Genomic DNA, 24,741 nt, shown 5'->3' on the forward strand with positions numbered 1-24,741 from the left:
GCGTTTCATGTATGCTGTGAGACAAATTGCAGTGCAGTGGTCTTATATATGTTAATGTTAAAAGAAGTGATTTAACAATTAAAAGATGTGTAAACAGAACAAATATGAAAGAAGCACCTTTATTACCTACATTAATTGATATGCTTGTCAGGCAGTTTGGTTAACAAGAGCTGTTTTGTATTTTAAATGTTTTGGAATAACTTTAACAACTAGGTTTACATTTTGTCCCAGAAGTGTGTATTTTACACAAATGTTTTAGCATTTTGTTTCAAATTCATTGGTGGGACAGAAAATGTGTGATTGTCAAATGGCCAAATTTTGTATTTTTAATAAATTGGATGTTGCTTTTTCTGGCATATAAATTACAACCAAAACCGAGATGCAGGGAGTCATAATTGCATTACAAAAATAAATCATTTAAGAGTTACTGGGGGAAAGTTATGCATCATATTTTCATGTGTCCATAATCACTTGAGCATTAACAACATCAAAACTTTACGTTTGTGATAGCTCAAGTTTCTCTATTATCAGCTTAATCCAGGAAAAAGATTTTGTAATAGCTACCACACACACACACACACACACACACACGTGGAAATCAAGATTTTTTTTATTTCAAAACATAACAGTTATGCGCCAATATTATAGTTATAATAGGCAGACAACACTGCATTTAATTTCCAACTAAGTTTAAAAACACTAACTGGCACCTGTGACAGTCCATCCTGACATTATGGAGTAGCACTGAGAAATTATAAATTCAATATAAAAGCTGTGATCATTACAAATTAGACACATTCGACAAAATGACATTGCGCTGTTCTAAAACAATCCATGCTGCCACCCGTGCAAAATAAATTTAATCACTTCTACAACAGTGATAGCCTGTTTTGAAGCAACAAAATGCTAATGCCTGTCTAAAATAAAATTTCTCCTGTCTGTGTAAGAGGTAAAAAACATCAACTCCAGCACTTTTTCCTCAGGTTCATCACATTTCTCTCACATCCCATCTGCAAATTCACCTTGCTTTAGTTTTTAAAGCCGGTGTGCAAAGTGATCAGCGCGCTTTAGCTAAAAAGGACTAAAAGCAGTTAATTTTGTCAGCTGTGTCTTCTGGTCAGTGGAGTGCATCGCCCTCTAGTGATAGTGTAATGATGCTACAGCTGAAAACCTGCAGGTACAAAAGGAGAAAAATGGGAAATTAAAGCAAGAATGACTCTTAAAGTTGGCACACCAGCCTGCTGGACTTGCATTGAGTGAATGCGGGTCTACATGTAACTGACAGCAGAAGAAAATCTGAATCCATTTCTGAATTATGCATGTAAGAAAAAGGCAGAAGTACATTTTGAATAATCTTTTAAATCCATATTTAAAAAACACAAAACAAAAATCCCACACATAAAATCCATATCTGTTTACCATCTTACCTTAGTTTTTATTTGGGAATCCCTGCCACAATCTCAGATTCAATACCACAGTGATCTGAACCACGCAGAAATTTAAAGTATCCTAAAAATCAGAAAAACAGAATTTACTTCAATTTGCTAAACTGAAGAAAACACGTGAACATCTTTAAACACCACCATGCAGCATTTGCCCATTTTGAGTGAGGGAGTATTACTATAATTTACTGTAAGAGAAGAATTTCTCATTTACTGGTAGAGTTGTGTAAATGAGCTAGAACAATGTCAAGAAAACATTTGTAAAAGATGTTAACAAAAGTTAAAGACGTAAAGACCCCCTTTCAGAGCATTTAATGATTATTGTTTAAAAAAAACAAACAAAAAAAATTTTATTTATTCATGTAGCACGAACAGAGTTTCAGCTTTGGTGTGTCATGAAGTCAGTCTGTTTTACATGTAAAATAAAGTGAAATAAAGAAGTGGGTGCTCCTGATATAAATAATGTATAATTAAAAATAATACATCTGTCTTAATGAAGATCAAGTCCTTGTGATGCTGAACAAAATGCGGATTCAGCTATAAGACTCCCCATTCCGTTTTACAGGATTATACTGTAGTATTTTCAGTATTGACTCCCCTCACATAGCATGATGACTACGTGTGTTAACAGTATTAAACTGCCTCTGCTCACCATTATCACCCCAATCAGTGTTCCAGGAGTTGGCACAGAGCCAGTAGGGAGTGCCATTTTCCTCTCCCCAGCCCAGGATCTTGATGGCGTGACCACCGACAGCAGAACCAGACACATGTTGATAAACACCTGGAAAAGACAGAACAAATCCATTAGAGCTCACCTAAAGTTTGTTTTTTTTAAGTACAATATAGTGAAGAGGCTGGGTGTGTATTCTAATAGTGTCTCTATTCATACTAAGTCACATTCAAGGCACCTTAAATACTAGAATATCAAACTGCATCCAGCTGCAGTTGGAGATTTCCAGCATGAAAGCCTGTAAACTTTTCACACACACCTCTGCAAGAGCTAAACAAAGAGGAGCTTCAGTTCAAATCAATGTTAAGAGGACACAATCCCACACTATATGCTTATGCTTCAGCCACAAAGTAAAAGTGAATTTGTGAAATGGCGGGCAGGGTGACCATTACATGTGTGATGAGTTCATGTGTTCTTACCAGTCTTGTACAGAACAAAGTCATCATAGACTGTAAACGCTCCCTCTACAGGGCCGTTCTTGTAGATCTCATACTGAATCTGCTGTTCGTCTGATGGCACGCTGTAAGATGTTTTACCTGCAACACACAGAGTCAAGATAAGTGTGCATACAGCCTTGTTCACCAACATAAAAAAAATATAAAATAAAATATTGCATGTAGAAGTTTATAATATGTGTAATTTAAAAAAAACCAATCAGAAAATCAAAGTACATGTGCACAATAGCCATTTGAATATCAGGATAAGGAGTTCCTTCAGATTTCATATAATATCTATTTGTTATAATTCGATAACAATTTGTTTTGTTACGTTGCAGTTACTACTCATAATTATGCAGACTGAGACAATATTACAAACCTTATTTATGATAAATATACATTTCTTTCTGCTGCTCTTACCATAGTGCTTGTCCTGTGTATAGCTTGGTGTGTATCCAGACTCACACTGGCGGACACACTCTGGTGTGTCACCACCCTCCCCAGTGCAGGGAGGTCTGCTGCCATTCACATGGTGCTCACAGGGGGGAATGGTGTAGGGCCTGCAGCCTGCAGACACAAGGATATAGTGTCTCTACTGTAATCACACCCAACATGCGCATAACTGCATCAATCTATCAGAAACACACTCACCAATGTGGGAATCATAGAGACCTCCAGAGACCAGACCTTCATTTGCCCAGAAGTCCCAGGCAGCTGAAGGGTAGCCACCATTACATCTAAAAAAAAAAAAAAAAAAAAAAAAAAAAAAAAAAAAAAAAAACACACCACACAAAAACAAAACATTACTTTCACCATTACTTACTAAAAATGAACTTATTTAAGGAAAGCACCAAACTTTCTTTCCATCTCTTAATATCAATTGTATCATCTATATCTGCTGCTCTTTTCCCCAGATTAAGGTTTTTATGTCATAGTTTGGCTCATTATATTTAATTATCAAAGTTCAGTGATCCTGGTAAATAATTATAATCTTAATATCTTGATCTTTAATATTTTTGTGATTTCAGTTATCTGATGGGTAAGAACTGCTCACCCCATGCCACAGCTGTCACAGCAGGTCAGCAGATCCTCTGAGGAGATCTCCACATTGACCTTCCCATTGCTGTGAATACATACACGATCAGAGATGGCCTCTGCAGCACCAAACGCCTGAAACCACAACAACAAAGACATGAAGCAGGGAAACAGATCATCGCAAAATTTGAAAAGCAAAGGTTTCATTCTTGTCCTAAGAGCTGAGCTCCATTCTCTTCCTCAATGAGTTTTTTTTTTTTAAGTTTCTTATGCAATTTCAGATTACAGAGCTCTTGAAGAGTCTAGCTACATGTGGTGACACTGAGCAGCTTCTTCTTACCCAGCAGGATCCACAGGAGCCCTGGTCTCTGATCTCTTTCAGAGTGGGACAGTTGGGCCACTGCTGTCTAGCATCAAATTCTTTTGGCAGCTTCACATCTCCAGCATATTGAACCCTGCAGATGAAACCAAAAAGAAGTTTTACTTACTATCGCTTTAGTAAAGTAGGGCTGCACAATTAATGATTGTGCAAGGCTGAATATGCATACTCCATCAAGCCAACCAAAAGCAAATTAAACACCCCCTAAACCACCGCTTAAATACGTGCCTACATGAGCCCTCACAGCTGTTCCCTGCACTGCAGAGGTTAAAGTTGACTGTACTACTCTGGACGAGCAACACCACATTAAAATATAAATGCAACAAAAGTCAGATGCCTTCCAGAACTCAGCCTTGAAAGCAGATCATACACTCTTTGAAAATATTTTGGATTTGGCACAGGCGATCCTAACTAGAAGAATTCATATGCAGTGAGTGCTATAGAGTTGTATCTGCATCACAAAGCAACACAACTCAACTTATTCAACTCCCTGAAAACACATCAGAAAATGCAGCATAATGACTGCAGGAAGACTTGTAAGTGATGCAAGAGCTGCTAATGTGAATCGACCTGCATCCTACAGACATCCATAACAACAAGCCTATTCCTCCGGCTCACAAAGGCATACTGAAATCACCAAAGACTTGTCCAATAAACAGAATGAGTACTGAAGGCTTCAAGAAAACAGTTAGCTTACTAAACAAAAGATTACTGCCTCAAGCGGTGGAAATACCCACGCTGTATGAAAAACATTCCAGGGGAAAGGTAAAGGGACCCACAGCTGTCGAGTACTATGATTTATATTCACTTTAATTATGCAGCTACGATGAATGAAGCGAAAGACTTTATATTTAGCTTCCAAGAGATGCTCTCAGGTGAATAAGCACGTTATTTAATTTTATTTTATTAAAGAAGTTTTATTTAACAAGAATGTAGCACAATGTAAAAATTAAAACAAATCATTTTGATTTCATTACTCAAAATAAGTGATTATCATTTTAGCCATAATCATGTAGCCCTATTAGTAAGTTTCCAGTGACACCGAGAACAACGTGAAAGTACAGTCAACTATCCTGTGATCAGCGTAGGTTGAAATATTCGTATGTCAGGGATCGTTAGAGGACTTGTTTCGCAACCACAGAACATATGACCAAGACTCACATGACTGGCAGTTTGGGTCCCTTCAGCATTGTACCACACAGCTTGCGCACATAACTATAATCGACGTTATGGAAGTTGTGGCCAGCCTGCAAGACAGGGAGGAGATTCAGTCAAACACTTTTACTCTCAGAGGTCTATCATAAATTGAAAAACAAATAATTCACTCACCTTCCAGGTAGTATTCAATTTATTGATGTGGTTGACCATCTCACTAGACAGTGGATGGAGGTGGGGTCTGGCCAGGCTCACTGACAAGCTGGCAGCCAACAGGAGGAAGGCTGCGTGCCACATCTTGCCTGAAAGACAAGTTAATAAGTTTGGTTTAGCTGTGGTAATTTATTCTGTTACTGCATCATGTCATAAACACAGACTTCATTCCAGTAACTGGCTAAATGAGCCTTTTGATTTTCCTGAGCAGTGAAGAGACTACAATGTCTCAACATAAAGATGTGCTTTACCTTGAAATTATTAACATTCACAAGTCTAGGTAGAGTTCAAAAACAGGAAGTAGAGGTTTATTTGTATTTTAAAATCCTCAGCTGTTCTCCAGCTCTGCTGGATTTTCACATTTGTAGTCAATACACTGCTGCAGCTGCACACAGTATGATATTCACCCTTTAAGATAGACTCCTGAAACTACATCACCACTTAAAAGGTCACAGCTGATTGAACACTGTCACACTACTTGAAGCTACGAGTGGGGAAAAACGATGCTGAGAGAGCGGAGACAGACCTCTTAGAGTCAGTCATGCGTCAAAGTCCCCTTCAGTGGTTAAAGATGCTGCCTAAGCAAATGCTCCATTGATTTCAACGATTTTAGTTGATTTTGATAAGCAGCCACACCATAAAGGAAAAAATTCCTTTGCACTCCCCCCACTGTTAAAGATTCTGGGTTTCAGTTCATATGGCACAGACGATAGGACCAACGATACAGGAAACTCTAAATGGCTCCAGTGTGTGAATACAGGCCACATTATAGAAAGTAAAATACAATGGTGTGAGCCAAAATCAGTTCCATTACAGACAGATAACGTAGCCTACTAAAAAGAGGTGTGGAGAGTGCTCGGTAATAGCAGGAAGTCCAGAGAAATCAATACCAGTGCAGACACTCTGCTTCTTCTGGGATCAGATGATCTAATGCTATATTGCAGAAGAACTACAAACTATTTAATCTGATGAGACTGTGCCCAAAATTATTTTACAAGCAAAAGTAAAAAACAAAGGTTTGTACATGAATGCATCCAGCTAAAATGTTTACTCTGGCTTAATGCCACAGACTTTCCATTGAAAACAGAAGTCAGTTATGTTGTTGAATACGTGAAATCCCCACACCTGCTCAGACAGGTCCTGTTTTTAAAAAAATAAATAAATAAATAAATTTTAAAAAATAATAATAATAATAATCACAAGCCTGCTTGAGAAACAGAACACGTGAATTTCTGTGAAGCTGGTTTCTATCACATGATGGATTATGAAAAAAAAAAAAAGTATATTAAAAGGAAGTAAGAACAGGCAGTTTCCCGTAGCAGAATGACACACTCGCTCTGAGATCACACCAAAGCACTGCCTTGCTGCTCAATAAAGGACAGCATGCTTACAAGTTGTGTGCAGAGGGATTTCTGAGTGTCCTCCAGTTTTTGGATTATTTTGAATTCTTGTGCATGTGCTATAAAAACAATAACTGTTATGCTAAAGAAACCATTCCCTGTGTGCAAACTAAGTACAGTGTAATATAACACACACACAAAAAAAATCTTATTAAGGACAAGACATATTTGAATGGTAGAACATGTTTGAAAGACACCAAAGGGTTTTTTGGTTAATTCTCTAGAGAAGTGGTTTCTTTCTACCAAAAGAATTTTTTTTGAGGAAGTGGATGAGAAACCCGCTGAGCTGTCTTTTCCAAGTACCAAGTCAGTACCTTTGAATGCACTCATGCCACAGATGAGTTAAGCTGCTGAGTCATAGTGAGACCTTTGTTTAGGCACAGTTCTGTTCATGCAAAGAAAACCCTCCACATTAAGTTTGATGACAGTTTAGCATTGATAACACATTGTTAAAGGCCAAGAGGCCTTAAATGTTCCCCTCTGTGGTTTAAGAGAAAGACAAAAAAAACTGATGAGTCAAAGCCAAAGCCATCGAAAGACATACAGGAGAAAGGAGAACTTTAGTTTCTAAATCTTTTCTTCAGTTTCTTATCTTCCTTTTAGATAAGAACAAACCTCTGAAGGCAATTCAATCATTTGAAACTATTTATGCTCCCTCTTGTCTACTTAAACTTAAAAAACAAACAAACAAACCAACTTATGGCCTTCTTAAGGTCCTTTTACCAAGCTGCTGGAATAGTTAGTGCACCTTGACACCCTTTCAAAAGATAGTCTTTCATTTCCTACTGTTTAAAGTGTGCAGGTCCAAAACTTGCCACGGCTGTTGACATAGCGAGATTTTACTGGAGGTCAAAGCATATGACTCATGTTTTTCATATTCAAACAATCTGATAGGGGCATTGCTTTCCTGGAAGGGAAATTATAGGATATCATTTCATCACAGTATAAAGGTGTTCAGTTACAACTAGTTTGTGTAGTTTTCCCTGTCGATAACTGAGCCACCAGATCCACACACTAGTGGGGGAGCGAACGTTGTGGGTTTTTCCTTTAAATTGTCACACAGTTTTATTGCCCACAAGGTTTGGTAACAAACATATCAGACTACATACTTTTGATCACTTCCTTATTCCTTCCTATAACGCTGAGGTGTTTGAGGTACGTGACAGTTGAAGTAAACCTTTCTTTGTTCTTACAAATGTCGTGCTTTTCCATTTCCTTTCCACTGAACAATGCACCGCAATAGTCCTTCGCTCTCTATATAGAATAATTTCACTTCTCTCTGGTTTACCCCTCCACCTGGGAGCCTCTGTCTGCATCTCACATGTTCACAACTAACTAAACAAAGCTTCAGTATCTCATTTGTTTCCAGTTTTTTCTCCTTTTTTTGAAAGAAAAGGGATGGCTCAAAGGACGCGCTTATGAAACACAGTTTCACTTTCCATTTCCCCGACTGAATTCAGGATTATATTACACAATATTTTAACCCCCCAATTCCTTTTTATGTTATCGAAATACTGCCTGCCTATACCAAAATGCACAGAATAATCAATAACGAATGATAGGAATAAGTCATGTGTGTTTCTTTAGGGGGGAAATGGCTTCACCCGTTTCAAAACATCTGACCGTGAAGCTAAAACGGGTCACCCAGTCAAAAACAACATTCAAACCATGCAATTAAATAAGCTAACTGGCACCCAGAAGCTCAAACTCGGGTTTTTTGCATGTTATTGGTGACGGCTAGTGATGAAAATATGAGCTATACTTGGCCTTTTTTAACCTGTTTTCTCTGAGTTTATGTGACCGATTTAGCTAGCGGTCAGCTCTCCGTGTAAACAATGTAGCGGCTAAAATCTGAAGAAAAAATAAACAACAACAAATACTTACCGGTAGTATGTTTGTCAACTGTTGATGAGTTTGATCAGTTCTACAGCTCCAGCTCCCCAACCTCAGCCGGCTAGCGTGAGTACAAAAGAGTATTCGGGCGTAAAAACGGCCCCTTTCAGCTTTTATTTACTCCTAAAAGCACGTGAACTGATCACATGAACTCAAAGCACGTGATTTAACCGTCGCCCACGCGGTTATCGAGCTCTTCCGTTTGTTTTAACCAGTCCTGACTTCTTACAGATAAAATCAACCATATGAATTAGAATCCATGAAAAATGATATATAAATATTTTTATTTTAGTGTTAATACATGCATTTATTTATTTTGTTTTATTAATGAAAATGTGGAAGGACCGCTGGGTGGTGCTGTTTTGGGTTTTTTTGGAACTTAATCAGAATGAAAACCCTGCAGTTTAAATATTTATTTGGTCGCATTTTTTTTTTACTTAGAAGATATCCTATTTATTGTAACTGGTACTGACTTCGATATCATGGTATTACAATGTGACATAAAAGTGACTTGTGAGTTTTGAGGTATTTGTCTTTGTCTTTGTGTCGTGTAGTATAGTAAAACACCCAAATTATCATCCTTATATATAAAGGTAGTACTGCCAAGGTGCTACAGGAATAAAAAGTAGAACAGCTGCAATCTAAATGAAAATGAAATGTAATATAACTGTAATGCATTTGTAAGCAAGCTGCGCAAAACCTTTAATGGAGATGTGCATGGTGGTCAAATAAAAACTGACCTGAAAACTGTGATATAATTTCCAGAGAAAGAGTCCTGGGCCCAGGAAACCTTTTATCATTTTGCATGGCCCAGTGTCCACTGCAGTGGAAGTTTACTCAGATGATCCTTCAAAACAATGTCAAAATAAGTGAGTGTAGAGAGACCTGTGAGACTTGGCTCTCATGTCCTGGTGAATGTAACACAAGAAATCCTTGGTGCTGTGCTGGTATCAGGAAAAGATGATTACATTTGGTCAAAACACAGTTAACTGGAACCAGTGAGATTTTTTCAAGCTCAAATGACCCTTTGTTATTTATCTGATTAAGACAGTCGGCAATAAATACACAGACTGTGTAAATGATCTTTTATTATTTTTATTTCCTATATTATCTCTGTATTGCATGTGTACGTGTTTTTGAGCCAACATTGGTTTTCATGTGATTTTTACATCTAGTTTTATTCATCTGAGCAGTATCCTGTGATTTGACCCTGATTAGGCATTTTTTAATTTTATTTTTTGACCACTCATGATCTATTGTGCTTTTGATCACCGACCACAGAGAACAAGATGATTGTCCAGCTGCTTTCTCTTCCTTTTATGAGACTGTCATCTGACTTTGAAAATGATGAGTTGGGGAAAAATAACGCAAGCACACCACATCAAATGTAATCATTGTTTTACCAAGTAAGTGGCGTAAGAGCACATCCTAATTCTAACAAAAAAGTGCTTTCACCAGAGCAGGTGACTCAGTTTCACATAGGAATATTAGACTGTATTAAGGAACACATACAGTAGCAACAGTCTGGGGTCACGTTACAGTTTGTCAAAGGACTATCTAGTTTTGAAAATAATTATGTTTTTGTACATTAATAATTCAGAGCAATCATATTTTTATGATATTATGATGAAACCGTCTATTATGGAACTGTTTGTTGACATAGATCTCACTTCTCAGCTCCTTTGGCTAAATTATTGAGTGACAGCCAAAGTTTTTAGAACTTTATGTAAAATATTTTACAACAATTTGAAGTTTAAAAAGGAAAGTTTAGAAAATTACTAAATAAAATTGGCTACAATGTGAACAAATATTATTTACAAATGTCTTTGAGTGCAAAATAGAGACCACTCCAAAATGTGCCAGCATTTCTATATTTTATAAGTCTGCACATGAAGAATAATTCAAGTAGTTAAAAAAGGAAAAATCTCCTCATTGAAGGGGTGTAAGTCAGGACTATGAGTATTGTAAAGCATAGTTATCGTTCTTGTGTTACAACAGGGTTACAACAATTTGGGTGCATTGAGGACCGACTCAAACATCTATTTTATTGAGCAATAGCGTGCATGCTAGGCTCCAAGGGACAAAACTGTGTGAGGACTTGGTCAGTGTCCAAAGAAATAACAGAAATAGGCTGTCCAGTAATCTGTTTTATAACTGGACTACACACCGTTGACCCTTCCATTATGAAAAAATGTAAGCGCTCTATTTCTTTAAAAAGTAGAGAGTAAAACCTTTTACTTTTCAAAAGTATTCACTGTAAAGCTCAACAGCAGTGGGTTAGCCTGAGATAAATAACAGTCTGATACAGTAGACATGCAGTCTCAGAGAAAATACGCACTTGAGGGTTGCGCTTCTTGAGTCTGCTGTCATTCTGATGAATTATTTAAACATTTTGAGCTTCTTTGTTTACACATGTGTCAAAGAAACGTTTCATTTTGTGGCAGTGACTTATATTTTGGCACTAACACTTCATTTTGACTCATGAAATTAAAGGTTTGGACAAGCTATAGCCTTTTGCACGTTATTTATAATGCTTTGATGAGTGTATGATCTTTACATTTGATGACCTTTGAGGAAGTTTCCAGAGATGTGCTAGGATAAAGCTCGTGCTGCTGCACTTCCACTGATATGTGTCTATTTCTCAGAATCATAGTGATGATAAATTAATCACTGGTAAGCAATAAAACCCAGCACACTGGACTTTGATCATGGCAAATGGCTTTATTTTTGTCATATCAACAGCACACTTAATGAGTCACGACTACAATCCACAGCTCCTTTGTGGAAATCCTCTCAGAGATGAGGTGATCTGTACTGATGAAAGGAGGTCGTCCAGTGACAAGGTGATGAGGTTATACTGAATCAGCAAACTAACTCAAGTCTATCAGTGATAACTATCTGCTCTCTAAACATCCTCAAACTTTAACACAAAACCTTGTCCAGATCATTTCATGAACAGTAAATGTGATCAAATATAAAAGAACCTTTTAAAAGTACAAAATGAATAAAATTACAAACACAGGTAGATATTATCGTATACATCGCATACACAAAGCATGTTATTTCTATTTCAAAGCGATATGCATACATGAGGCAAGCGTGGCAGCTAAAGCTGTCTTCGTACAAGGCAAAGCGATGACGCATTTAAAGCAAGAGTGTGGATATTTTTTCATAAGTGCACTAAATACATTAGCTAGCTTATTGCTGTTGCGTACACATACATTCTAGCATGTGTTAAAAAAACGGTAATGTGCAGTTACATTAAGTAACGTGTAGGTAATGTGAGTGCTTCTTTCTCTATGGGAGTAGATATAACAATCAGTCTGCCTGTATGAATAAGCATCATGCAGTGACTTAACTATCAGAAAGCTGCAGTAAATGGACACCAGTTTGAAAAAGCAGTTTCTACCAAAATCAAGTTTCTAGTTTTAAAATCCCTACTTTGCTCCATGAACGCAGTTTCTCAGTATCCTAAAGTGCTGCTTGTGTTTCCTCTCCTTCCTGCACATTAAAGAAACAGACCTCATAGTTACTACTGCACAGTTATTGTTTTGTTTTGACACAAAGCAATAAAAGTAATCCAGCACAGTAAGAAAAAAATAATAATAGATAAAGTCACATGGAAGACTGACATTGTCAAATACAACATTCTGCGATTACGGTTTGACTTCGCACACAGGTTTCATGACGTTAATACAGGTACTGACCACTTCAGACTAATAGCAGCGCATAATTTCGAATTACTTTTGACTTTGCCACAGCTAATTTTTCTTCTTCTGTTAGCTACATTATTTAATGTTTTAAAATAAAATTGCAACACGGAAGTTCAACTGTATTGAGGTAGGTGGTTTAACTGATGGACAGACTGAGGAGTGACACAGATTACTAGATATAGTTAAACCTTTGTAGCACAAGTAGAGGTACAGCTATTCAGGTAGGACAGGTATGAAAAATTTGTTTCAGTGCTGTGTATAATTTCATAACAAAGCGTGTCTTTGCTAACAAGGACTGTGTACCCTTTTTTAGAAGCGCATAATCTGGCGTGCCTTTTGAATACAGTCCACAGGACAGCACACAGTACATTTTGATATTACACCAGTTAATATGTAGGCAGTGAAGCGAGATTTAAGATTTGAAATTAAAATGTAAAACTTGAAAGTACTTGTATTAATCTGAAGTGTTAGCTCGCACAGTGCAAGTTTAACTCCCACACAGAAAATATATCTTCTTACGCCCCCATCATTGATCTTAACAGTGCACAGAAATGGTAAAGTTCCCTCTAGTTCCTTATCCTGCGTCACACATATTTTATCGCACTTCCCTTCTTTCATCTGCAAAAGTTCAGAGCTCAAAAAGTGTTGTTATAATCAGTGCACAAAGATATTTGATTAGTAAAACACAAAACCAAGTTATATAAAAAATTAAATGCATCTAATAAATGAAACATAATCCCTTCATAATCACTATTTTACTCATTTAATATTCTATTTAATTACTCTCCCTTCCAGAATTGGCCTCTGTTTCAGTGTGTATGTGATGTAGGTAAATACTAATATGTACTTCACTGCAAGTATAAGTAGTTTCTTAAAAAGTGGATGAGACATCCAACATCAATCGCCTTGTTATTAAAAAAAGGAAAGACAGAAAAGAAGCAGCATCAGTTTAAGTTTAACGTCAAGAAACGTAAATGTTTGCCTGAAGCTGAGTTGATTTACATTAAGATTTTTGCATTGGTGTGTCATGTTATAAGAAATTCTGCACAGCAGCCTGGCAGACAGCATGTTGAGTTATTGTAAACTGGTGATTTTGTATTGTTTCTTTTGGTATAAAGGATCCAACAGCTCAATAACTGCTCATGCTTTAAATTTTAATCACAAGCCATAGCTACTTTATAGTCATTTTGATTTCTCTTACATCCTATCCAAGGTTACCTCAGTTGACACTTAGGTGTAGGTTTTTTATTGTTATAGTGTAATAGTTAAAAATGTAGTTTGAAGGATTATTGTTTTATTTTGAGAAGTAGTCCAGATTTTAACTTCTGTAATCTACAAAATTTCAACTCACCCTCTCACATATATTAGCTTCAGATGTTTCCTCAAATTGCTCTCATGGCTTGCATAGGAATATACTTTAATACAAATCCTTCAAAGTTCTGCTATTAAAACTGAAGATTTGTCTCTTTTGATTGATATTTTGGTCAATGTGACACACTTTCAGCAATTATTTCCTGTCTAGCTGCACACAAGGGGAAAACATGAGCAATATTATACCGATCTCTTTCTATGACAGTTATAAGTTAACTTAAAAGATTCTAATGCTGAGAACAGCAAAACTGGAAAACACACCATCCTCCACCCAGGCTTTTCTTTTCCTTGTACCCCCATCCTTCTTACACCGCCCTCTCTCTGCTGTCCACAAACTGGACCATCTGTTTGCGAGCATGGGAGATAACTGGAGTGAGAGGAACAATGGGTGTACCAGGTGTAGTTGCGCCAGGAGTTGAAGCACCGGGAGTTGAAGCGGCAGGAGTCGAAGCTGCAGGAGTTGAACCTACAGGAGTTGATGCTGCAGGAGTTGAACCTACAGGAGTTGATGCTGCAGGAGTTGAACTTACAGGAGTTGAAGCACTAGGGGTCCCACCTGGGGTAGCACCTGGTGTTGTACCAGGAGTGGCAGGGATGACGATGACAGGGGTGGGGCCCAGGCTTTCTTGTTCTACACGGGGCTCCAATCTGGGTGTGGATGTGACAAATCGGGCCTCCCTGATCCGGTAGGGACTTCGGTAGGTGGAAATGGGTGACAGCTCTGAGCCCCAGCCAAGATAGCTCCCACTGGAGGGAGACTGCGCATCTGCACTAAAATACAATGTAGTGCTTGATTCTCCAGGGACCCCTGATTTTTTATCTGGGGAACTAATCAGGAGGGGGGAACGCCGCTCAGGTGACCAGCCGGGTGTCTTGATGTCTAAAGAACCCACCGAAGAGGCCTCAGTCAGAGTCGCCTCTTTGCTGTCGATGTGGCGGAGGCTTCCTGGTTGTTGAGGAGACGAGAGCGACGGTGAGCCATAAGCAGCGCTTTGGAACTCCTCATCACCTTAAAAAAATAAAACATTGGAAAGAAAAGTCAGTTTAAAACAATACACACGTATACTGCAGGGGAGTCAGTGCTAGAAACATAATGCAGGTAAGAAACATAGTGCAGTCTATATATTTGCTGTCTCTGTGATAAATAATAAATGCACTGTACTAAAGGTCATAGCTTATAATGCCTGTAATATCTTAATTTTTCTTTTAGCTAAGAATGAACAACATAACTCTGGTATGTTCAGGGTATAGACATAGTGTAGTGAAATCTGACTCTACAAAGAAACAGAGTGCTGCACTGCTCTCCTGCTTTACACACTACTGCACACTTTCTGCTCAGCTCCAAACAGCAGACAGACACTGTTACTAACTTTCTGGCAAGATTCTTATATTTACGTAAAACTAAACTAAAAACTAAAAAAATATGTGCATTTGGGATCTTAGAAAGCTAAAATAAAAAGAAAACATTGAGGAGGTGTTCTTAATTTTAGTCTTTGTCAAGTCAGTTTGGTGAAATTTGTTATCACAGCTTGCTGGATGAGGCTTTTATGATTTGATACTGAGACTCTGGATGTTTAGAAAAGTCTAAACATTGGATTGATTTTCTACAAAATCGGCTACAAAGTCAAGATTCCGATTTCCTGAATCTTGACTTTGAGAAACGCCTTGCATACAATGTTGATTAAAAAGACTGAAACTAATAAAAATGAAAATAAAATAAAACATTTTCAAAGAATAAAAACTAAACAGAAATGAGAAAACCCACTGTGGAAACTAACACAAACTAAACTGAAATAAAAACAAAAATAAAAAAACTATAAAAACGCTGCTCGCCAGTGAACACAGCAGAGCACTGAGCTGCTAAAGAGATCGATATTTGTCATTAGAGTTGATCTAACCCTCTGACAAAAGAAAACAGAAGCACTCTAGAGCAAAAGTCCCCAAAGCGCAGAGACTACACTAAAACATCGATGTTTTATTATGTTTTTGTTACAACATGCTGACGTCAGTCTGTCTGTATTGCAACATGCTGACGTTAGCCTGCTTTTAGATTAACAAGCTGATGTCTAACCTTTGACCTATGACCTTGATGCATTGCATACTAAAATGGTGCATTTTATCATCTTTACCCATATGATTGGAGCAGAACTGGCTGAAATCTTTAGCTTCTATAAGCTGTTACTTAAAATTGTAAAATACAGTCATTTATGGCATAATTATCACTTTTGTGTCGTAGGGCATTGTATTGAAAAAAGAAAGTTTGTTGTACAGCTCTGTCCATGCTTTTTCATATTGAATATTACTTGATATGGCTTTTTGTACTTTTTTTCAAGGTCAACTTCGACCTTGGGCACTAACAATGAAGGTCAAGTCAAATGCTTAGCCAACCTAGGTACCCATGTCCCCGAAGACCTAGTTTGTTGTTTTGATGTTTGAAGACAATCCATAAAAACTGTGGATAATATAAAGTAATTTAACCTTTTCCCTCTGATAGTGCCACACTGGAGTCTTCTTCTGCAGTTTCTTCAGGGATGACCTCCTGGACTGGGATGATCTCTGGAAACCTTCTCATATCCTGAATAGTTGTGGGAGGAGCTTTTCTCACTGGTCGGGCCACTATAGTGCAGTGAGCTGGCTTTGGTGGCTGGACCACCTCTCTCACCTGGAGACATTACAGACACGTGAGCCTCAGACTACAACAAGCAAACATAATGTATCCTTTACAGAAAAACAAGCCTTTTAGTAGTTATCCTGATGTCTACTAATACTACTGATATTTATTCTCATGACCACACTAAATGCCTACTGTCCTACTGAACTAACCCACCAAGTTTCAGCTCATAAGTGGCTTAAATAAACAATGTACTGTATTCTTAGTTTAGAATAGACACAGTCCCCCTTTATGGTGGTCTACATAGGATGTTAAACAAAACTCTTGCCTGTGAAACCTGTGAAGGAGCTGGTGGAGGAGGAGGTTGAGCAGCAGCAGCAGCAGCAGGTTGAGAAGCTGGTTGTGCGCGGTGAGAAAGCTGTGGCTGAATTGGTGGAATCTGACAAATCACATCAAAAGTATGAAAATAAACTCCTTTATATATAATCACATTTTCTTAGCATTGGGGCCAGGTTTGGAAAAACAAAATTTTATCATACTGATCAAAGTCACACCTTAAAACAAAGCAAAACAAAACAGAAAGTTTTAGGAACTCCAGTTACTAAGATGTAAAACTCAAAAGACAACTAACCCGATGGACACGTAGGTCATCAGGGGAGTGAACTTCTTCAGACAGACCCATCAGTCCGGCCAGTCCCCCCTCACCATATGCAGACCAGATCCTTGAAACATCCCCTGTCTTCAGAGCTAAGCGAATCAGCAGCCAGTGGTGATGCTTCCAGCCCTCCCATTGGATAGGAAGGTCCATGAGGGTCCCACCTCCTTAACAGAAGATGCACAGTCATTGTATAGACAGACAGACAGACAGACAGACAGACAGACAGACAGACAGACAGACAGACAGACAGACAGACAGATAGATAGATAGATAGATAGATAGATAGATAGATAGATACAGACCAGACAGTGCTGCATGTCGATGAAAAGTGGGTGTGACTTTCTCCTCTAATGAGAGTGTAGAGCCACGCTCCATGCAGGCCCCGGCTATTCCCCTGTGACGAATACTCTGGAAGATCTCAAAAGACTTTGGATGGAGGAAACGATAGTACAGCACCAATGCTATCACTCCTAAAGAGAAAAAAAACAAGTGTCAGGAAGAGGAACATTGAGGCCTTGAAAAAGTTGTTGTGTTCCCTTTTTATAACTTGAATTTGCACATGTTCTGCGTCTCACCAATGAGGAAGCTGCAGAACACTGCAGCTGGGATACCCACAGTATCCCAGGACACCATGGCAAACATCCAGGAGGATGCCAGAAGAAGAAAAGCGTTCTCTAAGAACATAACCTGAGGAAGAATAAACAGACATCCAATCCCAAATCAAGATTACACTGATTTGACATTTGAATCGTTTATAGCTAATGCATGGCATCTGCTGGATGTTTTTCCCCTCAAATAATATTAAAGATTAAACATTTGAAAAACACTCTTTGATCCCATACCTTGTCACAGAAGGAGAAGCACATGTAATGCGAGTAACTATCTTTGTTAGCATGGTAAAAAGCCGTCTGTGAAAAAAGTACTAATGTGAAATTTTCAGCATTTTATGTATTCCACCTAAACCCTAAAGTAAAAAGCAAAGCTCTGCACAGCTGAAATGCAATCATTTTCAAAGTCATTTTTTAAATATTATGTATGCTTTCAGGTTTCTGATGATGTACTAAACTTACAGCTTTTCTTTTTCAAATGTAATTTGTTACAGTGTCTCTGTTTTGTCAGAGCCCCCGGCATATTAAACCCACAATATCATGAGCAGACAAGCTTGAAGTGAACACAAACACACATACCAGATAAAACCCAGCCATGCGGTATCTAGATTGACCGTACTTCACGTTGAGGAAGAGGAAGATGTGAATAGCTCCCAGAACAAGATTGAAGAGCCTCCATCGGCTTGTTGACCTTATGATATCCGTCTGCTGGGACACCATCCAAAAGGTTGCTCCCAGCCAGTGCACACCTGAAACAGACACAGTCCTATTATGCTTTTTCTTTTTTTGTACACTGTTACAGTGATGGATGCTCATATTAAACAGGGTCAAAGTTTCAAACAGTTTTTCTACTGTTCGTTCTGTGTGATGTCAAAGACAGAGGCTATCCTTAGCTGCCCACAACTGGCTGTGAAGACTCACCGATGACCCCGAGGATCCACTGTTTGAAGATACGTGTGAAGAGCATGAGAATGGCAAACCTGGATCCCAACATACTGACCTGCAGAAAGAGAAACCATACGTGTACCAAAAACACAAGAAAAACAACAAAACACATGCTTATGACATGCCAAACACAGACGCAGTAGCATTACTGATACTGTTAGATACTGTGTTGTAAACACTGCTTGTTGGGAAAGCTGTTAAACATGCCCACCCTCCACAGCAGTCGACAGAGCATGGCAGCTGGTGTCATTTGCAAGTGTCCTGGTCTGATGAGTGAACAGGCTCTGGCATAGAGCACTAAGGCCCAGCCAAGAGAAACCAAACACACTGCAAAACACACTGAGGCTGGCGAGAGAGAGAAACAGTGTGTGTCAGAGTGAGACAGAGAGAGAGAGAGAAAGAGAACAAGGACAAGAAATATGAGTACACTGAAATACTGAATCACACAAGGCTTCAAGATACAAAACTGTCACAGGCATAATGCTGGAATTAATCAGCAGCAATACCAGTTAAAAGGGTATATTCTGAATTAGTTCTCTGTTAACATTTACTTTAACATTATTATTTAAAATAAATCACAAAACAAGTATGTTATGAACTACCTGGTCAGCTGAGGGTACTGTCAAATACAAAATGACATTGTTTATTTAAAGATTTATTTCAGCTCTTCCCTTATACACAAGCCATAGATCATAGTAGATTACTTTTAGAGCATGTGCCCTTTGTGATCTAACCCCTAAGGAATCTGTCTCCTGCAGTTCAGGAACTGGGGATATTTTCTGATGTAATAGGCCGAAGTGTAAATGACTACACCGTGAAGCAACACTTAAACTGTGCATTTTCTAAATTTAACCCTAGATCACTTAACATGAGAATAAAAGTAGTCCTAGAAAAGAGCCCTGTTGCACACCTTTGTTTCATCTCAAAGCTAACAATTTGAATATTTTTATTATTTTTTTTAAACTACATTAATCTCAAATCTCTCTGAATAAGAGAGACCTTACAGCCAGCTAAGGTCTCTCTTATTCATCTTAATTTAAGTCCCTACCATCTTCTCAAAACTATCTGAGAGTAAATTTGTTTATCCGTTGCTTAGCAGTGAGTAGTTAGCACACACTGGATTTATTTCACTAATAGCTCAATGTTCCATCTGGAAATAGTACAAAAAAGGAACAGGCAGACTAAGCTAGAAAAGACTACAACAATTATCCAACACTGAGAATTTTATAGCTGAAGGTTGTTAGTTATCCTGTTGCAGCACTTTCACATTAAACTTTTATTTGATCTTGATTGCATAGCCACAGGCCATAAGAGAGGCATTATGAACCTATCCACTGCTGTAAGATAGGCATAGGTACACTCTGACAGTAAGTGGTGATGTTACTGGCTACCAGTAACATCACCACCAAAAAATACTACCCAGACTCAAAATTTGCAACAACTGATTAGCTCCTTTTATTTTTTCATGTATATATTTTTATCTCTCGATATTTTGTATATTTTATTCTGCACATATTACACATTCTATTCTGTAAATATGTTATTTATTGTGATTACTACTTGCTTTTCTTTTACCGCCAATCTGAGACAGTACTCCTACTCCTATGTAGTATTGTAGAAAGTACGACTGTGCAATGACAATAAAGAGTTAAAGTTTAATTACATGTCCTTTTTCAGATCTTATTATCAAACTTGAAAACATGCTTTCTGGTTTCTGACTACCTGGAGATTTGACTCCTATATCAGTACAAATTAGCACATAAGCGTGGAGCAGCGTCTCAGGGAGGGTGACAACCAAGGCTTCGAACAGACGTATGGCAGATGCATCAGCCTGCTGCATGATCTCACTGTACATATCCTCATCTGGCAGGCGCATGCACTCCCACAGCCTGAGAAAACCAAAGATGAAAATAAATTAAGAGGTATACAAAGAGAGAGAGACCTTTCTCATTTATGATCATACAAATCTGGAACCTAAACCTGATTATTGGACACTGACTGATTAAATTAATTAATTATTACCTTTTGAAAAGTCCCAGATGCAGTATGTGTGTCCAGGTGAGAGACTTCCTGCGAATTCGTCCATCTGACAGGTACCAAAGGTAACTCAGCCACTGGGGACCCCAACCTGAACATAAAGAATTATAAAAATGAATAACAATTTGTTTTTCTAGAGTTATTTATTGATCTGTTTGTTGTAGATGTTGTCACCTGGCAGCAGGAACAGGGCAGTAAAGCCAGCAAGATAGCCATAGTTGTAGTTGTGACCGATCCACAGATAGTACACGAAGCAGTAGATCACTGAGGAGAAAGGGAAAGATGTTACCTATAACATGTCACGCTTACAGGCTGCAAACACTCAGACAAAAAAAAAAACAACTGCCATACATCCTGAAATACACATGCAGGCATTACATGCATTTATTTAAGTAGTGAGCGAAGTAGTGTTACTTAAATACACTGTTTTGTACAATAGGCTACATCTCACAGTGGCATACATAGCATGATATAAAGTGCTCTTAGGTTTAACAAAGAACTGTGAAACTGTGAAACTCTGGGACAATATAGATGTTAAAAATAATAATTTATCCCACAAACCTAACAATAAAATAAAAATACCAATATTTTTCCCTTTTTGCTTATTTTGTTTTCACGTCTTTCATCTCTTCTTCTCCTTTCTTTGAATATTTGACCAGAGCAAAATTAATTTGAAAGAACAGATAAATACTGGTAAAAGAATTCCAGTTGGCCATTATATCAATATCAGCCAATCAATCATCAGTGGTCAGTATACTGATCCATATCTACCTAAATTCTTTTCTGACATGAACATGCACTCAGCTGATTATGACTTTGCACACAACACGCTTGACCTTTTTTTTTTTTTTTATAAAATATAACAACTAACTCACAAATCAAACAGTACAGAAAGTTGTTAAAATAAGATCAACTTTGTCAAATTCAAATGGTCATCGAAACAAAACGATGTGCACAGTAACATGGTTCTGCTCTCCTGCATAATAAGTACATGTAAGAAACATTTAATTAAGTAAAATTCTCCATGTCCTTGTCCTTTCAAATCTCATATCTTTACTTTCACATGAGTGAGCGATACTGCCTAACCCAGATGTTATTTGGATGAGCCTCACCAGCAGATGCAATTATATGATTAGCATGATTGTTGCATTCACTGACTGTCTGATCTCAGACACCTGAACACCATCTGCTCAGCAGTGGAGATGCATCTAAATCCTGAGATCAAGTGTTCCTCCTCACTGGGCAGCTGAACTTTCTGTTTGTTCTGCTTTACTACAGTTATGTGTCCTGCAGGTAACTTGTTGCAGCTCTGTGAAGCTCAGTTTTTCAAACTGTTTCCAGTTTTTGCAAGTGTTATTTTTTTTTAAAATAAAGCTAAGGAAGCTCTGTAATGATTCTCTCCCATTTACTTTAATTACTTTTTTAAATGTTTTGTGCAGATAACTGAACTTCTAATACAAAGAAAAATCTTATTTTTATTTTTTACATGGCATTTGCTTTCTTCTTGCATCTGTAACATTGCTGGATCCTCTTTGTTGGTACTTGGTTAATAAATTTTAATCTTTGGCACACAGAATAATGGTTCAGTGTTTTGTTTTGTTTTTTGTCTTGTGTTCTTTGCTGGGATTCATATTTTTGGGGCAGCTTTGTTGCTTGCTGTACCACCCTTGAATAGAAGGGCAGAGTGATTATACCAACCTCGTAAACTACAACATTACTGAAGTGCATACACCCACATACACCCATTCTAAGAACAGCTGATCTCTTGGCATTACACTGAATCTGATTTTAGATATATTGTGTGCATGTGTTAATGCGTACGTTGCACTCTCTTGTATAGGATTGTTTATGTCAGGAGTAACCTAAAGCATGTGATCAGTGGATCATTGCCAAAACATGCACATTTCAGTCTGCAGTGTGTCTCCACACTTTCTCATTGACCTCTGTTGTGCACTTCATCCCATCCAAGTTTCATTGACATCAGGCCCGCTGATGCCTCTCCTCTCCACATCACACTCTCTGAGGCTCTGCAGCTCTGCCTCCCTCCATCCCTGCATACATGTAATCTGAATCGTTTCAGCACCGAAACAGGCGGGCTGTCCGGACAGACTAGGCCCCGTCCTGGGGTACGCCCATCCCCTCCGTCCATTCATGTATCTCCAAAAAAGAGCGCTGAAATATGACAATATGGCTCCCCTTTGTTTTTATGCAGAAAACATCACCCAGACCCCGAAACGGCACAGTTCAAAATATAGGAAAAGTCTGACATGAGTCAGCAGTCCTGCCGCATACAGGATTTCATAACGAGCGGGGTACAAAAATAGGAAAGAGACGCTGTGACTGCGGACTTCTGCTGAGGCTCTATTATTCATGACAGCACAACGGAGACGCTGAAGTAAAACAAATGCACAACTTTGTATTTTAACGTAGAACAAGATGTCACCCTAAACCCGCCTGTCTCATCCAGACATCCCTCTGCATCGACTGTAGTCCTCACACTGCACATCCACACGCTATGGCCAGAAAAGCACACACAAACGCTCACGCGCACACAATAAAGTAAAAAAAAGAAAAAGAAAAAAAGGCAGCGTTTCGCACAGGTAGGTGATCACAATCGACCAAAACAGCGACTGAGGCATAGTGCTCAGTTATGTGTGTGTGCATATGTGTGTATATGTTTTGCATGTATGGATGTAGGTGTATGTGTCCCAGGTAGGACTCACGCGCCGTCCTCTCTGCAACCAGGAGAAATGCGGTAAAGAAGAAGACGCAAACTTGGCAGCACGGCATGCAAGCCCCTCCGTTACTCGGAGTGGCCGAATAGTCTCTCATAGTGGAATTAAACCCTAAACGGGGAGTTTTCAGGGATAACAGCGTGCTAGTCTTCAGGCCGGTCCGTGCTGTTCTGGTCTCAGTCGGGAGTGTGGCTGCAGCAACCCGCTCTCCCAGCCCCGTGTCCCAGTCCCAGCGTCAGCGCTCGTCCCGTTAAAGCGATAGCACCGGTGTTTCAGGACTTAGTAAGATGCCTTGGTTTTGCCTGGATTTTTATACAGTCAAATCAGATAAATATGAAGTTGTTCTCTAAGCTAAGATTTTGGACTGAAATTGTAAAAGCGAAATGATTTTTTCCCTGCAATCTTCTGTTCAATCATTCTTGTTTTGACATTTTGTCATTTAAGACATAAAGCTTCATAGGTCAAGAATTATGTCTTGTGTCTGTATCGTTGTCCGGTGTTGCACTGTCTTTGCACTTTATGTAGTCCTGTGTTGATTGTCTGTTATATGTTATAGGTAGCACCATGGTCTTGAAGGAACGTTGTCTTGCTTCACTGTGTACTGTACCACTGTACATGGTTGAAATGACAATAAAGCCACTTGACTTGACTTAATGCATTAGGTAGGGTGATCTTATGATGTTGAAATGATTGCTTTGTGCATTTCTGTTAGACATATATTTTTCAGCTTACTGTACACTTATCCTGTTTTAATTTAATTTAGTCTTTCCCTTTATTTATTTATTACATTTGTACAGCTGTACAGAAATAACGGGGTGAATGGTTATGGCTGAGTTTTCCAAGATGAGCTGCAGAGGCATATTTTGGACACTAGGTGGCGGTAGAGACAGCGTCACAGTAAATAATAGAGTGCACTGCTTGCACTGGTTTTTGTCCATTAAATGATCACGTTTTTGTGCAACTAAGTTTGTGGGCACCTGCAGTGGTGATATCAAGGTCAAAACCTTTCTCTAGCTGATTCTGTCACGCTTTATGCCCTATATTCAGAACTTCTCTTCTTTGTCAAACCACTTCCCTGTCCACCACAACCCTTGGCTTACACTCAAAGCCAAGGGTTGTGGTGTTTGGGCTTTGGTGTTCATTCAAATAATTACTTGAATGAACATAAAAAAATCACGGAAAGGATTTTCACATGATTAAATTGCTTTATTTTACCATCATGCAATGCTGTTATTCCAACTTAATGTACTTGAGTTGGACCAACTTAACCGATTAATGTTGAATAAACTTATTTGCTGCGGTCAAGTCCAGAATAGAAAGCCATTTATTAAAGTGTAAATCTGTTCCATGATTATTTTAGGTTCATTTAAAGAGTTATT

The 24,741-nt window shown here is 38.4% G+C and overlaps 2 protein-coding genes across 2 annotated transcripts; both read right to left on the reverse strand.

Annotated features, from left to right (window-relative positions):
* Window positions 1-605: 605 nt before the first annotated feature.
* ctsba (cathepsin Ba) lies at window positions 606-8,824 on the reverse strand. The gene is made up of 11 exons (XM_063462372.1): window positions 8,676-8,824; window positions 5,353-5,480; window positions 5,185-5,270; window positions 3,985-4,099; window positions 3,664-3,779; window positions 3,261-3,346; window positions 3,030-3,176; window positions 2,592-2,708; window positions 2,095-2,223; window positions 1,428-1,509; window positions 606-1,171 (listed from the first exon to the last, which is right to left on the reverse strand). The coding sequence occupies exons 2-10, from the start codon at window positions 5,473-5,475 to the stop codon at window positions 1,436-1,438; spliced, it is 993 nt and encodes a 330-aa protein (XP_063318442.1). The 5' UTR covers window positions 5,476-5,480; window positions 8,676-8,824; the 3' UTR covers window positions 606-1,171; window positions 1,428-1,435.
* A 2,570-nt stretch (window positions 8,825-11,394) lies between these two features.
* xkr5b (XK related 5b) lies at window positions 11,395-23,531 on the reverse strand. Its single transcript, XM_063477385.1, has 13 exons — window positions 23,351-23,531; window positions 20,802-20,891; window positions 20,613-20,718; window positions 20,313-20,479; window positions 18,802-18,935; window positions 18,567-18,645; window positions 18,225-18,394; window positions 17,613-17,724; window positions 17,340-17,507; window positions 17,011-17,201; window positions 16,708-16,818; window positions 16,247-16,430; window positions 11,395-14,777 (listed from the first exon to the last, which is right to left on the reverse strand). Exons 1-13 carry the CDS (start codon window positions 23,457-23,459, stop codon window positions 14,074-14,076), a joined length of 2,325 nt encoding a protein of 774 aa, XP_063333455.1. The 5' UTR covers window positions 23,460-23,531; the 3' UTR covers window positions 11,395-14,073.
* Window positions 23,532-24,741: the final 1,210 nt, after the last annotated feature.

Source organism: Pelmatolapia mariae, linkage group LG1 (genome assembly GCF_036321145.2).
Source record: "Pelmatolapia mariae isolate MD_Pm_ZW linkage group LG1, Pm_UMD_F_2, whole genome shotgun sequence".
In the NCBI taxonomy this organism is placed as follows: Eukaryota; Metazoa; Chordata; class Actinopteri; order Cichliformes; family Cichlidae; genus Pelmatolapia; species Pelmatolapia mariae.